The 12,642-nt window shown below is 38.7% G+C and overlaps 1 protein-coding gene across 1 annotated transcript in view; it reads right to left on the reverse strand.

The window, feature by feature from the left end:
* Positions 1 to 12,642, reverse strand: part of atp10b (ATPase phospholipid transporting 10B) — a 268,085-nt gene that overhangs the window by 1,404 nt on the left and 254,039 nt on the right. Inside the window, exons 17-23 of the mRNA XM_048604042.1 lie at positions 8,482 to 8,785; positions 6,296 to 6,372; positions 5,459 to 5,584; positions 4,306 to 4,506; positions 2,804 to 2,884; positions 1,907 to 2,011; positions 833 to 1,020 (exon numbers count right to left, since the gene is read on the reverse strand). Coding sequence (XP_048459999.1) covers positions 833 to 1,020; positions 1,907 to 2,011; positions 2,804 to 2,884; positions 4,306 to 4,506; positions 5,459 to 5,584; positions 6,296 to 6,372; positions 8,482 to 8,785 — 1,082 coding nt within the window. The remainder of the gene's footprint in view (positions 1 to 832; positions 1,021 to 1,906; positions 2,012 to 2,803; positions 2,885 to 4,305; positions 4,507 to 5,458; positions 5,585 to 6,295; positions 6,373 to 8,481; positions 8,786 to 12,642) is intronic.

Here is a 12,642-nt window from a genome sequence, read left to right on the forward strand (position 1 = left end):
CTATCCCCTCCCTAACTCCCCACCTACACTCACCTTTACTGGCTCCATCCCCGCCTCTTTGACCTGTCTGTCTCCTCTCTCCCTGTCTTCTCCTCTATCCATCTTCTATCCGCCTCCCCATCTCTCCCTACTTATTTCAGAACCCCCTTTCCCTCCCCCATTTCTGATGAAGGGTCTAGGCCCGAAATGTCAGCTTTCCTGCTTCTCTGATGCTGCCTGGCCTGCTGTGTTCATCCAGCTCTATACCTAGCCTGCAAACATTGCCCAGTTCTACAATCTCTCCAAGACAGTCTCACTGTGTCCCTATGATTACTAGCCCGTACTGTGATCACTACAGCTCACATCTCCTCTGAATCCCCCACAACTTCCAGCTCTACCTGATCCTTCACATCTTCAGTCTACAATCTCACCATTAAGGCAAACTCTTGAGTCTCTCCCCCACTGCATCTCCCCTCGTAACCTCTGACTTTGCTAAAATCACCTTCAACAACAGTCTCACCTCTAACCATGAATCCTCCAAATCCCCTCCTCATCAATCCCCAACATGTTATGATTTACTCCACATGAAATACAATTATCCTGATTCTCTTTTTTGGAGAATTTCCTTGTCTGATAGTCAACCAAGTCTGTCATTCAGGCCAGTTTCCCAGAAGAGAATCCGTTTTAAAAAAACGTTCCATGGCATTCAGTGTTACAAAGCTCTGTCCCTATTCAATATTGGAGATGTAAAGTAGTTAGGTTAGAAACTTCTTATCAGATTTTGAACATTCCTCTCCTGTTTATTCATCCCCTGATAATGTCCCCAGTCGTTGTGAACGTAAAAGTAGATTACCTTGGTAGCAGGGCTAGAACTGGTGTGATGAGACAGATGAGGTAAAAGAGTGGATCGGTCATCTGATGTTGCATTATCCAGTAGGGATTTGATGGAGGGTTGCAGGTCACACAGTTGGCACTGTACACCATTGTAACAAAAAAGTAGAATGCTATGCTCCCAATTATTGAACCCCAATGCAGCCAGGTCTGTCAGAAAAAGGTTAAAGATATAAGAGGTAAATTAATCTAAAGGATTGGATACAGTCATTGATTTTCCTGACCTTTGTGCTTGGGAAGTGCCTATATCATCAGTCACAAAGGTCAGAAAAATTAGGTTGAGGCTAACTTCACTGAATTTCTGTGCTGTTGTCTTAGAATTTCTAAGACTTTTCAAAGAAGGACAGAGGTAATATGTTATGATTCCTGATCCCTTGTCAATCAAAAGGTTCATGAGTTTCAACCCCAAATTATCTGGATAATTATTCTCTTTCGATTGTTCAAATCCCTCCAAGATGAATGGGTGAAATTCAACGTATTGAAATAGGATACAATGGGCATTGGTTTCCAATGAAAGCCAACAGGCTGTGATCATAGTGACCTGACATGCATTGACTCGCTGTTTTTAAGTATATGACCCAGCCATCGTTCAGTCTGTGTCAGATGGGTTAGTCTGCCATGTCTTTGAACCAGGACAAGAAAAACTTTCATACCTGGGCCTGGACAGGTGCAATGTACTTTTCAGTGCTCTGTTTCCACTCAGGAAGATAGTCACTCCACTTTACTTATTTAGTGATCAACAAGGTACAGTGGTTCAATAGAAAATAAAACTAATTTTGCCTTTTTGCTAGTTTTTTATAATTTAATTTCACTCTGTTCATCTTCATTAATTGTAATTATTTCTCAAAACTAAAGCCTGGAATTAAAATCTGTTTACACATTATGACAGTAAAAGTAGTTTCACATTAATGTTCTGTGCTAATATGACAATGTTGTTTGCTTCTTTTATAGCAAGGATTTTAGTGGAAAATACTGCACTGCAATTTTCCACTAATCTAAGGACTCTATAGTATGTATTTCTGAGATCTGTACTTACCCATGTTTTGGTTTCAATTGCCAGATGTGCTAGGATTGTAAAGATGGACAGGGTGTTCATGGGTATTCCAAATGAAAAGACATCAATATTTGAATCTCGATAAGCCTTAAAAGAAAAGATTAATAGAGTCATAGAGTTATAGAGCACGGAAACACACACTTCGGTCCAACCAGTCCATGTTGAACATAATCCCAAACTAAACTAGTCCCATTTGCCAGTTATTGGCCATATCCCACCAAACCTTTCCTATTCATGTACTTATCCAAATGTCTTTAAATGTTGTAATTGTGCCCACATCCACACTTCTTCAGGAAGTTCATGCCACATGTGAACCACCCTCAGGGTACAAAATTTGCATCCATATCTTTTTTAAATTTCTCTCCTCTCACCTTAAAAATGGGCTCCCTAGTCTTGAAATCACTCATGCTAGACAACAATAATTAACCCTCTCCAGCTTTTCTTTATAACTCAAACCTTCCATATGTGGTAATACCCTGCTAAATCTCTTCTGAACCCTCTCCAACTTAATAACGTCCTTCCTATAACTGGGTGACCAGAACTGGACATAGTACTCCAGAAGAGGCCTCAACAGTGTCCTGTACAATATCCACATGAATTCCCAACTCCTATACTCAAGGCTTTGAGCAATGAAGGCAAGTGTGCCAAATGCCTTTTTAATCAGCCTGTCTATATGTGATGCAAACTTCAAGGAATTATGCACCTGAACCCCTAGGTCCCTCTGCTCTACAACACTACCCAAGGCCCTACTATTAATTGTTTGAGTTCTAACCCTGTTTGTTGTACCAAAATGCAATTAATGCTTAAATAAGTTTACAGAGAAGGTAAAATGTAAACCTGATTAAAGTTAGCAATGAGTAGTATTGCCCCAGTACTTACAAAGTATGGAATGAAGAAGCAGACAAGACTTTGATAAAAGGCATCGATCATGTTAATCCCAAAAATACAGAGATTAGAGACCTGGACAGAAGATATATTTGAGATGAAATTAACTTTGTTTTTCTGTGTGTTTTGAAGTTAGCAGATTTTGGAAAGTCATCAGCTACAGATTGTAACAGCCAGGAGACAGTGTATTGCAATAACTGTTACATTTGATCCTGCCTAGAAACAAGGGCAGGGTACTGGAGTATTTTGACAAGGTAAACAGATCAAATCAAGGGCCAGTCAGTTTTAATCAGTGGGAGAAAGGGGCAACCAAAGGAGGTGGCTCCATGCAGCAACGTGTTGCTGTTAGCTCTGAAGAACTGGAGGCTGACTGAAGTTTCAGGAGCACACTGGGGCTTAAGGAAAGCTATGAGCAGTTATTGCTTGGTGCAGCTTGAAAGACTGAAGTTTGGAAAAACTGAGAAGCTGTGCCAGCTTAGTATGACTAGCCATCTGTGAAAGAAGCTGAAATTGTGTCTTTAATAAACATTGTGAGCATTCTCAAGAATAGGGGACTTAGTCTCATAAGTAGGGATTGATTTACCAGGATCAATGAGTAATGTTTAAACAGTCTCGATTGAAGCAGCTTTGAGGGGTTATAAAGGACAGATCTTTGAAAATAAGGAATTAAAATCCCCTGTGAAGATGTGTTTTAATAAGCATCACTAATGTCTTTTTAAATTGCAAAATAATCACTGGGATTGTCTTGACTGTAACTGCCATTTGATGTGCTTTGTGTGGTGTTTGGCACTGTTTGTCTGTTAATCTGTAATTATCTCATGTTGATTCTAGATTTTGGAGTACGTTTCATACACATATATATAGTAAATTGTTCTATGTTTATAGCTTTGTGTAGTAAAGCTTATTTCATTCAAAACCACAAATTCTTATGGCTTTACTCCATCACGTTTGTTAATCGTCAACAATTAAATGTTCTTTTTAAACATTGATATTCTCTAACACATTTACATTCCCCCAACATTAGTTGATTGTACTTTAACACAACATCTTAGCCAAAATAGTACACAGAAAAATGATTCATGTAGCCCAATGCACCTCTGAAAAATAACCCAGGACTAATTTCTGGAACAATTGAGAAATCCTAATTCACCCTAAAACTCACCCGTGTATAATAAGTCTGGAGTTAAAACTGAATCAGAATCCATGCAAAATCTTGGCTTCCTTCTCCAAAACTTCATACAGGTGCATGCATGTTAAGCTTTGACTTTGATCATGGGCCCAAAATAGCTCTAGACCTTTTTATTGAGAAACTATGACAGTAAAATGTGTCAATAGTTAGGTAAATTAAGTCTACAATTCTACCTTTTTTTTATTCTTTTACAATTGAAAAATTATTAAATAATATTCAGGACTCAAACCCACTTAAATGGATTTTAGCAGGGGCCTTACATATATTTACTCATACAGTAGGCAATAATATTGTAAGTTAACTTTACCACAGACTGCTGACCACTTTTATACAGTTTGGGGAGCTCCAAAAGCAGTTCTGCAGAAATATCTTTATCCAATATTCCAAACAGTAATGGAGGAAGGGACGTGAAGAATAGATTGAAAAATATCATCAACCAATAGTCAATCATTGTTGTCCCACTAAATCCACAGAAAAACTGGTACCAGAATAAGAGATTCACATAGATCTAGGGGAATGAAAAAATGGAAAGCAAAATCAGAACATAATCATCACTTGGAGAAGATGATACAAAACTACTAGAGTTTTAAAATATAATTTTATGGGAAACTGAGGAAGTAAAAAGTTAACATGTTAATACCCAGTGACAGATAATGATGCTTGAAATTAAAATATTGCCAGTTTGATTATATTGAATTTCAGTATTAAGGGCTTCAATAATTTATGTAGTGAGGTAGATGCAAGGCAAAGTCCTCATCACTCTGTTTGAACAGTTTCACTTCAATCCAATTTCAACGCACTGTTTGCATCACTCTACCATTTCAACTGCTAACACCATTACAATGTTCTTTTTTAATTGTTCCAACATTTCCTGCTTTCTCATTCTAACTTTCCTCAGAGTTGTCTTGGATTGTTGCTTACCAAAATTCTGCATATGCCTATTCAATGTTGTCTATCAAGAGGCCTTCATGGGAAAATGTTTAAGGCAGCTGCAGAGTATGCACTCAGCTGATTTTTTTTTTGCATGATGCTGAAATATAAAATGACGGCATGCAAAATTTCCTGAAGTTTTCATAACTGCTATAAAACTGATTGAGAGGCCACAATTTTATGAAAGAGTGTTTAGATATACTGAAACAATTGTGTAAACAGCGTTAATGCCCAGTGCTTCACTGCCCTCTTAGTGCTATTTGCTTCGTGTATTTACTTCTGCTGCCTGAGGGCAGTTTTGAAATTCTGTCAGCTTTTCGGTTTATTTAAAACTGATAATAGAAGGTCTGATACATTTATATATCTTAATGTTTGTGGTTGACCCTGCTAGAACTGTCATGAGTTTAATGTTTAGCTGAACAATATCAACAGCCAAATAAGTGCAAGTACAAAATGCAAAAGGCTCCTGATGGACTCCAGCCTGGTAAGCTTGGCAAGAATATGACAAAAAGTTAACCTTATCCACTTACCACATTCTTGTAAAAGAAGTAAACGGTCATATTGGACAATCGAGTGTAGCACCAGTGACCATGTACCAGCAGCAGCTTTTTTAGATGTTTGAAGTGAGAGATTGAAAAATCACTGGCCATCACAGCCTATCAATACAGATCACAAGTGTAAAGTCAGAATCTGTTAGTTTCCATACAAAATTGCAAAGCATACACAGCAGAGGTATGTAATTCAACGCAGTCATGTCCAAACGAGTTTATGCTCCACTCCTTCTCCCGTCCTTCCTCACTGAACTCTATAAAAATCCCTTTTTGTTCACTTTTTCTTCACATCTAACTGCCCTGTAAATGCATTGTTTGCTCCACTCCTTGTGGTCATGAGTTTCACATTCTCATCATTTCTTATTTGATTTCTTGATGCCTACCTTATGTTGATCACCTCTAGTTTTGTTCTTCACGAGTGGAAATCTTCTATCTGTGTCTACCCTGTGAAAACTTTTCGTAATATTAAAATCCTCTTTTCAGTCCTCCCTCAGCCTTCTCTTTTCAAAAAAAGAGAAAAAAATTGTTCATTCTTTCCTTATAGGTATGACTGCATAGCTAACAATCATCTACATAAATCCTGTTTCACCTTCTCCAGTGTATCTAAACCCTTCTAATTAAATGACTTGGATCTGCGCACAGTATTGTAACGTACTGTTAAAGCAAAGCAACTCATCGTGAATATACATTTTAATTTGGGGAGTATTTCATACCACGTTATGGAGCTGGAAGGGCGCTAAACCACTGCACCAACCAGCTTTTCAGCAGTATCCATTCTTGATTTGATTAGTGTAGGAACTTTAGGGAATACTGTACCTGCATTCCTTCTTGACCAAAGATTCCAATGCCCACATCAGCAGCTTGGATCATGCTGACATCATTGGCCCCATCACCTGGAAGATAAAATATATTGCTTCAGATTTTATCAGATATGCACAGATTGATCATGAATGAGGTATTCTTTTGCCCTGCATTTTCAGTACTTCCAATAACAGCAAAGAACAAAATGTGCACAAGTTCAGAGATAGTGCTCTGCATACAGTTTTTGTTGGGTAACATAATTTAAAACTATACTAAAATTGTTCACCGTGATACAGAACAGAATTTCCCAAAATTACACGAATAAATTTGAGTTAGGATTGACTTCCCACACAGCTAATTCTGATCTTCACTTTAATAATGGTATTTAGGTGCAAGAGGTAAAACAGATATTTTATAAATGTTTTTCACATTGATTAGCATGAGGTAATAAAGATAGCCAGGAACAAGCCACTTGCCCATGCTCTCACTGAGAAATATATGGAAAGTTGGGTTGAATTTTCATGGCTTTAACATCTGTAAACATTGAGAAATGCACAGGTTTAGACTCCAGCTTCTAATCAGGACTTAAATTCACCATTGTCTGTTAGCTGGAGCCATATTAATTAGCTTCATCTGGACTTTGGTCCAGGAGACAAAACTACATCCAATTCACCACCAAATGACAGTCTTACTCAGAGGCCAGATGATTACTGGTGTGTGAACGCAAAAGATACCAAGGCACTAAGGATGTTTCAGAGATAGTAGGAACTACAGATGCTGGAGAATCTGAGATAACAAGGTGTAGAGCTGGGTGAACACAGCAGGCCAAGCAGCAGCAGATTTCTGAAGAAGGGTCTAGGCCCGAAACGTCAGCCTTCCTGCTCCTCTGATGCTGCTTGGCCTGCTGTGTTCATCCAGCTCTACACCTTGTTATCTAAGGCACTAAGGATGTTCTCTTGATAGGGCTACAACAGGATCTAGGGCTGAATTGGTAAAAGTTTATTCAACAGCAGTTTGAGAATATTTTATGCTAATATTGCATTGTGGAATGGCTCATTCAACTAAAATCATGTGCTTATATCTCATGGTTTTTAATCAATTAATTGCAGTGTTGAGTGTAATTCATTGTTAAGTAATCTGACTACATGATTTTATTAAAACAAAGAACTGTGGTTGCTGGAGATCTGGAAAAAATTAAAACAGAAATTACTAGAGAAACTCAGCAGGTCTGACAGCATCTATGGAGAGAAAACAAAGTTAGTGCTTCAAATCAAAGATTGCCTACAGTGCAGATAGAGGGCATTTAACCCATTGAGTCTGCACTGACCCTCTGGACAACATCTGGCCCAGACCCACCCCATCTCTGTAATTACACATTCATCATGGTTAATCCACATAGCCTGCACATCCCTGGATACTATAGAGTAATTTTTAGGATGGCCAATTCACCCATCGTACACATCTTTGGACTGTGGGAAGAGACTAGAGTACCTGACAAAACCCTTCACAGATAGATAGAGAGAGAGAGAAAAAAATGTACAAATGCCACTGGAATTAAACCCAGGTCCCTAGCACTGTGAAGCAGCAGTGCTAATCATTGTGCCACCATGCTGCCCCTGCTTCAGGATGGTTCTGAAGACTGATCACTGAACTCAAAACATTACCTCTGTTCTCTCTCCACAGATGCTGCCAGACCTGCTGAATTTCTCCAGGAATTTTTGTTCGTGACATGATTTTGTTTAAGATTTGAAAACATTCAGAATTTAATCATTTCAATGAACAAGGAAAGATTTGTAAATGTAAGAAATGCATAAGGCATAATCATTGACAATTTCACAGACTTCATGCTAATGATGGTTTATTTTGTCGTTTGACTTAGATACTATACTGATCATCTTAGTTCAAAATCCAAAAACCCAATGTATATAGATTCTACACTATCCAAAGGATATTTATTTGCTAGTTTTGGTTAGATTGGTCACGTATGAAAAACTAAAACATGCAGGAATTCACATAATTCCCAATGTGCAGTGGGGCTAATTTTATTCCCAAAACGAGAAGGTGAAGGGATGGGAGCAATTAGGGAAACAGAACAATCAGACCTAATTGCATTAAGGAAAGCATCAATCTCAAATAACCAATTAAAAGTGAACTCTTTTTTTTACCATCTATTTAAGGATGAACAGTAAAATGACACATACCTATCGCTAACGTCATGACATCTAGGTGATCTCGGACTAGCTTGACCATCATGCTTTTCTGGAGAGGAGTGGAACGACAACACAACACAGATTGGCAACACTTTACTAGATCCAGGAACTTCTTCTGTAGGTTTCCATGGAAGATCACATTCAAAGTCTTTCCATCAATCACTAGACCAAAGCTGGGTTTCCGTACAGAGGAAATGGGTGCAAAGTCTATCGTTAAATTGGATCTGGTGCTATTTATGTCTTTATACATTCTCATTTTGTCCAAGATGCAATCCAGTGAAGATTCACAGGTCTCCTGATAATTAAAGAATATACAGAATAAAAAGTAGAATACTTATTTCAATGAGCTATTGTCAGGGGAATGCAGCAACTATCTGTTCATCTCTAGCACTCTACAGAACAGGGCTATAAGCTATTGCTAAGTATTCAATATAATGTTTCTATATCATTACAAATAGGAATGATGTAACCAAGCTTGGTTCAGCTTTCATTTTCACAGATAGATCTACAAACATTCCTGGGTCAAACTGAAGTTTGGAGAGACAAAGTCCTGCGTGCCCTTGCCATAAAACCTGCAAGTGACATTTATGCTACTATGCAGAAAAAGGTGTCTCTGGCATACATGCATACGCTCTGAACCCCATGACTGTAGACCATGGCTGCAAGACATTCATCAACTTGATTAGGTCAGTTAAAGTAACACATTTCCTTTCTTGGCTTCCGATTTAAAGGCATCACCACACTTCATTCTCCAAAACAAACAGTTAAAGCAAATATCCTTTCAAATTGCACTCTAGGGAAGATGCTAATCCAAGTGTTTAAGTTATACCCCTTTCACAACATGGTAACTGTTTACATACACAATCCTCTTTGTCTATTTTATCAAGATAGGACCACCACATCTGAAATCACCTGTTCCCAGTCACCTGCCATGCCACACTTGTTCCATGGTCTCCTTCCGATTTACACAACCTGGCTGCAGAAAATGATATCCCCAAAAAGAAAAGCTCTCTCCTCCACAAACAATAATCCATGTAATCAACGATTGTCAGAATACAGGCATGTATCTCAGGTGTAATATACCTTGCTACTAAATAATATATAACAAATCTATTGTTCAGCAAGATTGTGCCGTCTTCTGTTGAAGAATCCAAATGGGCATCTTTCTCCACCTGGTATCAGTAGCTTTATGATACCAGCAAGGTGGATCGATGGCTGTGAATTTACCCAAGACCCCCAGCAGAAACGAACATAGGCAAGAATGGTTCACTGTTTTATTCCGTGGTCATGTGGCCAGCAGCAGATATGGTTAAATGTTACAATCAAGCATGCTATGCATTTGGGTCAAGCTAGTTTAAACTCTGACTTTGGTTAAAACTGCAAACTAGGACATGTTGTGAGCTGATTTGTAAGCTGTGACCTGCAATTTCCTGTATTGACCAAATAAGGCAAGTGTCATGGCAGTCACCCTGCTAGACTGGCACCTATTACCTTATATGGAACATGGAATGTGGCTATTTAACATTTGAGAGTTTTTTTTGAACCAATAAAACTCCATTGGCTTGTACAGAATAATGGGATCAGGGGTTTGGTCAATTCTTTGGCTGAGTGCCAGAGGAATTTCTGGGAGGATGAGCATATATTATTGTGATAAAAGATAGTAGAACAAAGGATTCTCAGGAGAAGCCTTCCAGAACAACACATGAAAAGTACATGCCCTGAAGTGATCTTCAGAGAAGACAATTACGAGACAAGATCTACATTGAGAACAAAGTTGACCATTTCACCTAATTTGGGATAATAACTGTTTGAAGTCCAGCAAATGGAGTTAAAGTTAGGGTTAGGGTTAAATGTGAATTCAGTTAAACCTGAGATAAAGTGAAGTTAAATGAACTGGGTGACACAGTGGCTCAGTGGTTAGTGCTACTGCCTCACAGTGCCAGGGACCTGGTTTCGATTCCACCCTCAGGCAACTGTCTATGTGGAGTCTGCACATTCTCCCTGGGTTTCCTCCCACAGTCACAAAGATGTTCAGGCTAGGTGGATTGGCTACACTAAATTGTCTGTAGTGTTCAGAGATGTGTAGATTAGGTGGGTTATAGGGAGATAGGTCTGGGTGGGATGCTCTGAGGGTCAGTGTGGACTTGTTGGGTTGAAGGGCCTGTTTCCACATTGTAGGGATTCTATATATAAAAATGTGCAATGAATGTGTGTTTTATGAAAGAACTGTGGATACTGGAAGTCAGAAACAAAAACAGAAATTGCTGCAAAATCTCAGCAGGTCTGGCAGAGTCTGTGGACAGAAATCAGAGTTAACACGTTGGGTCTAATGATCCTCCTTTAGAATGGTAGAATGTGGAGTGCAACAGGCAAAATCACATGGAAAATAAACTAGATTGTGCTGCAGTGTCCCAGTAACTTGTCGAGGTAGTGGAATGTAAGTTTTATATTCGGTATTGGTACTTAAAGGGTTATCTAAAGAAGCGTTTGTTTAATCAATTTCTGAGTTGGTTCCTTGCCTGTTGTTTGTCACACAAGGGATGTATTCCTGGGTAAAAGGCTGAAGGACTCCTTTTTGGACAAAATTTCACAAAAGTTAGAACCTTTGCCAATAGGATACAACTTATTGGCACTGCTTTATTAAATTATGTGGTTCTTACGACACTGTTGGTGTACGGGAAAAGAGATTTGATGTATTGTTATGGTGTAGGATGGGTACTGGATTGAAGGACTATTTCTTGAGTTGGAGAGAGAAGAACTCAGCAGTTTGCTAATAAAAGCACATTGAATTTAATCAAAGCAAACACTTCAGGGACTAGTTGCCTTCTCCCAGCAGCAGTCATCAGGGAGTTCATAGTGTCAACCATCATTTGCTTTCATCCAAGCAGTTCTGCCTTTAGAGTTGTCCCTCCCTAGGCATTTATGGAGCAAATCTGTGGAGTGCAACAGGCAAAAATACATGGAAAATAAATGAGATTGTGTTGCAGTGTTCCAGTTAACTTGTCAAGACAGTGGAAGCATTCTTTTAAATTCTGAAGGTCTTTTTAATAACAATACCTCAAAGGCTTATGTCACATTGTAACACTCATCTACTGTTATCTGGACCACTTGCAGTTGGGGTCATTACCCATGCTAGTAAGGGTCTACTTAGTTACGAACAATCCTCTTCACCAATTTATTTCTTAAAGAGGTTGGGGAGGGGCATATTTTTAAAGATGAATGCACTATGAAAATATCCAGCTGTTAATATATTATGTGGTTTCCATGTCGTCATGCATTAAATACAGTCAGGGTGTGGAAGCCTTTCCTGGTTGATAAAGTGGAAGGGATGATCTGTGGAAACTTAGGGAGCATCGTGGGTGCCATCCATTACATTCCAAACATTGAATGGCTAGATCTCCATAGAATTCACATGGAGAAGCATTAGGTGATACATTTTGGTTGGAAGAACATGGGAAGAAAATATAAATGAAATAATCCACAAAACTAAATGGGATGCAGAAGCAGAGGGACCTGAGTGTGTACATGCCTAAGTCATTGAAGGGGTCAGGATAGGTTGACAGAGCAGGTAGTAAGCCATACTGTATTCTAAGGTTATTAATAGGAGAATTGAGTATAAGAGTAAGGAGATTATGTTCGACTTATATGAGACACTGATTTAATAGAAGGATTGCAGGGATGATCAATTTAGTTATGAAGAGAAATTGGAGAAGTTGGGATTATTTTCCTTGGAGCAGAGAAGGCTGGGAGGAGATTCCATTAATTGTTCAAAATCAGCAGGAGCCTGCACAAAGTAAGTAGACAGAAAATATTCCCGATCATGAACGAATTGAGAATGAGAGGGTACAGATTGAAAATAATTGATAAAAGAAACAAAACTGACAGGAGAATGAAGTTTTCCACACAGAGAGTAGTCAGGGTGTAGGATTTACTGCTTGAGAGTGTGGTGGAGGCAGGTTCAATAGAGGCATTGGAAATGGTTATTTGAAAATGAAAAATGTGTCGTGTTTCAAATAGAAAACAGCAGAAATGGCATGACGCGAGATGTTTATTTGGAGACCTGCCACAGGCAAGATGGGCTGAATAGTGTCCTTCTGTGCTGTAACAATCTGTAATTCTGTGAACTGGACGGTTCTATTTCATTACTGCTTT

This window comes from Rhincodon typus, chromosome 12, assembly GCF_021869965.1.
Source record: "Rhincodon typus isolate 14 chromosome 12, sRhiTyp1.1, whole genome shotgun sequence".
NCBI lineage: Eukaryota > Metazoa > Chordata > Chondrichthyes > Orectolobiformes > Rhincodontidae > Rhincodon > Rhincodon typus.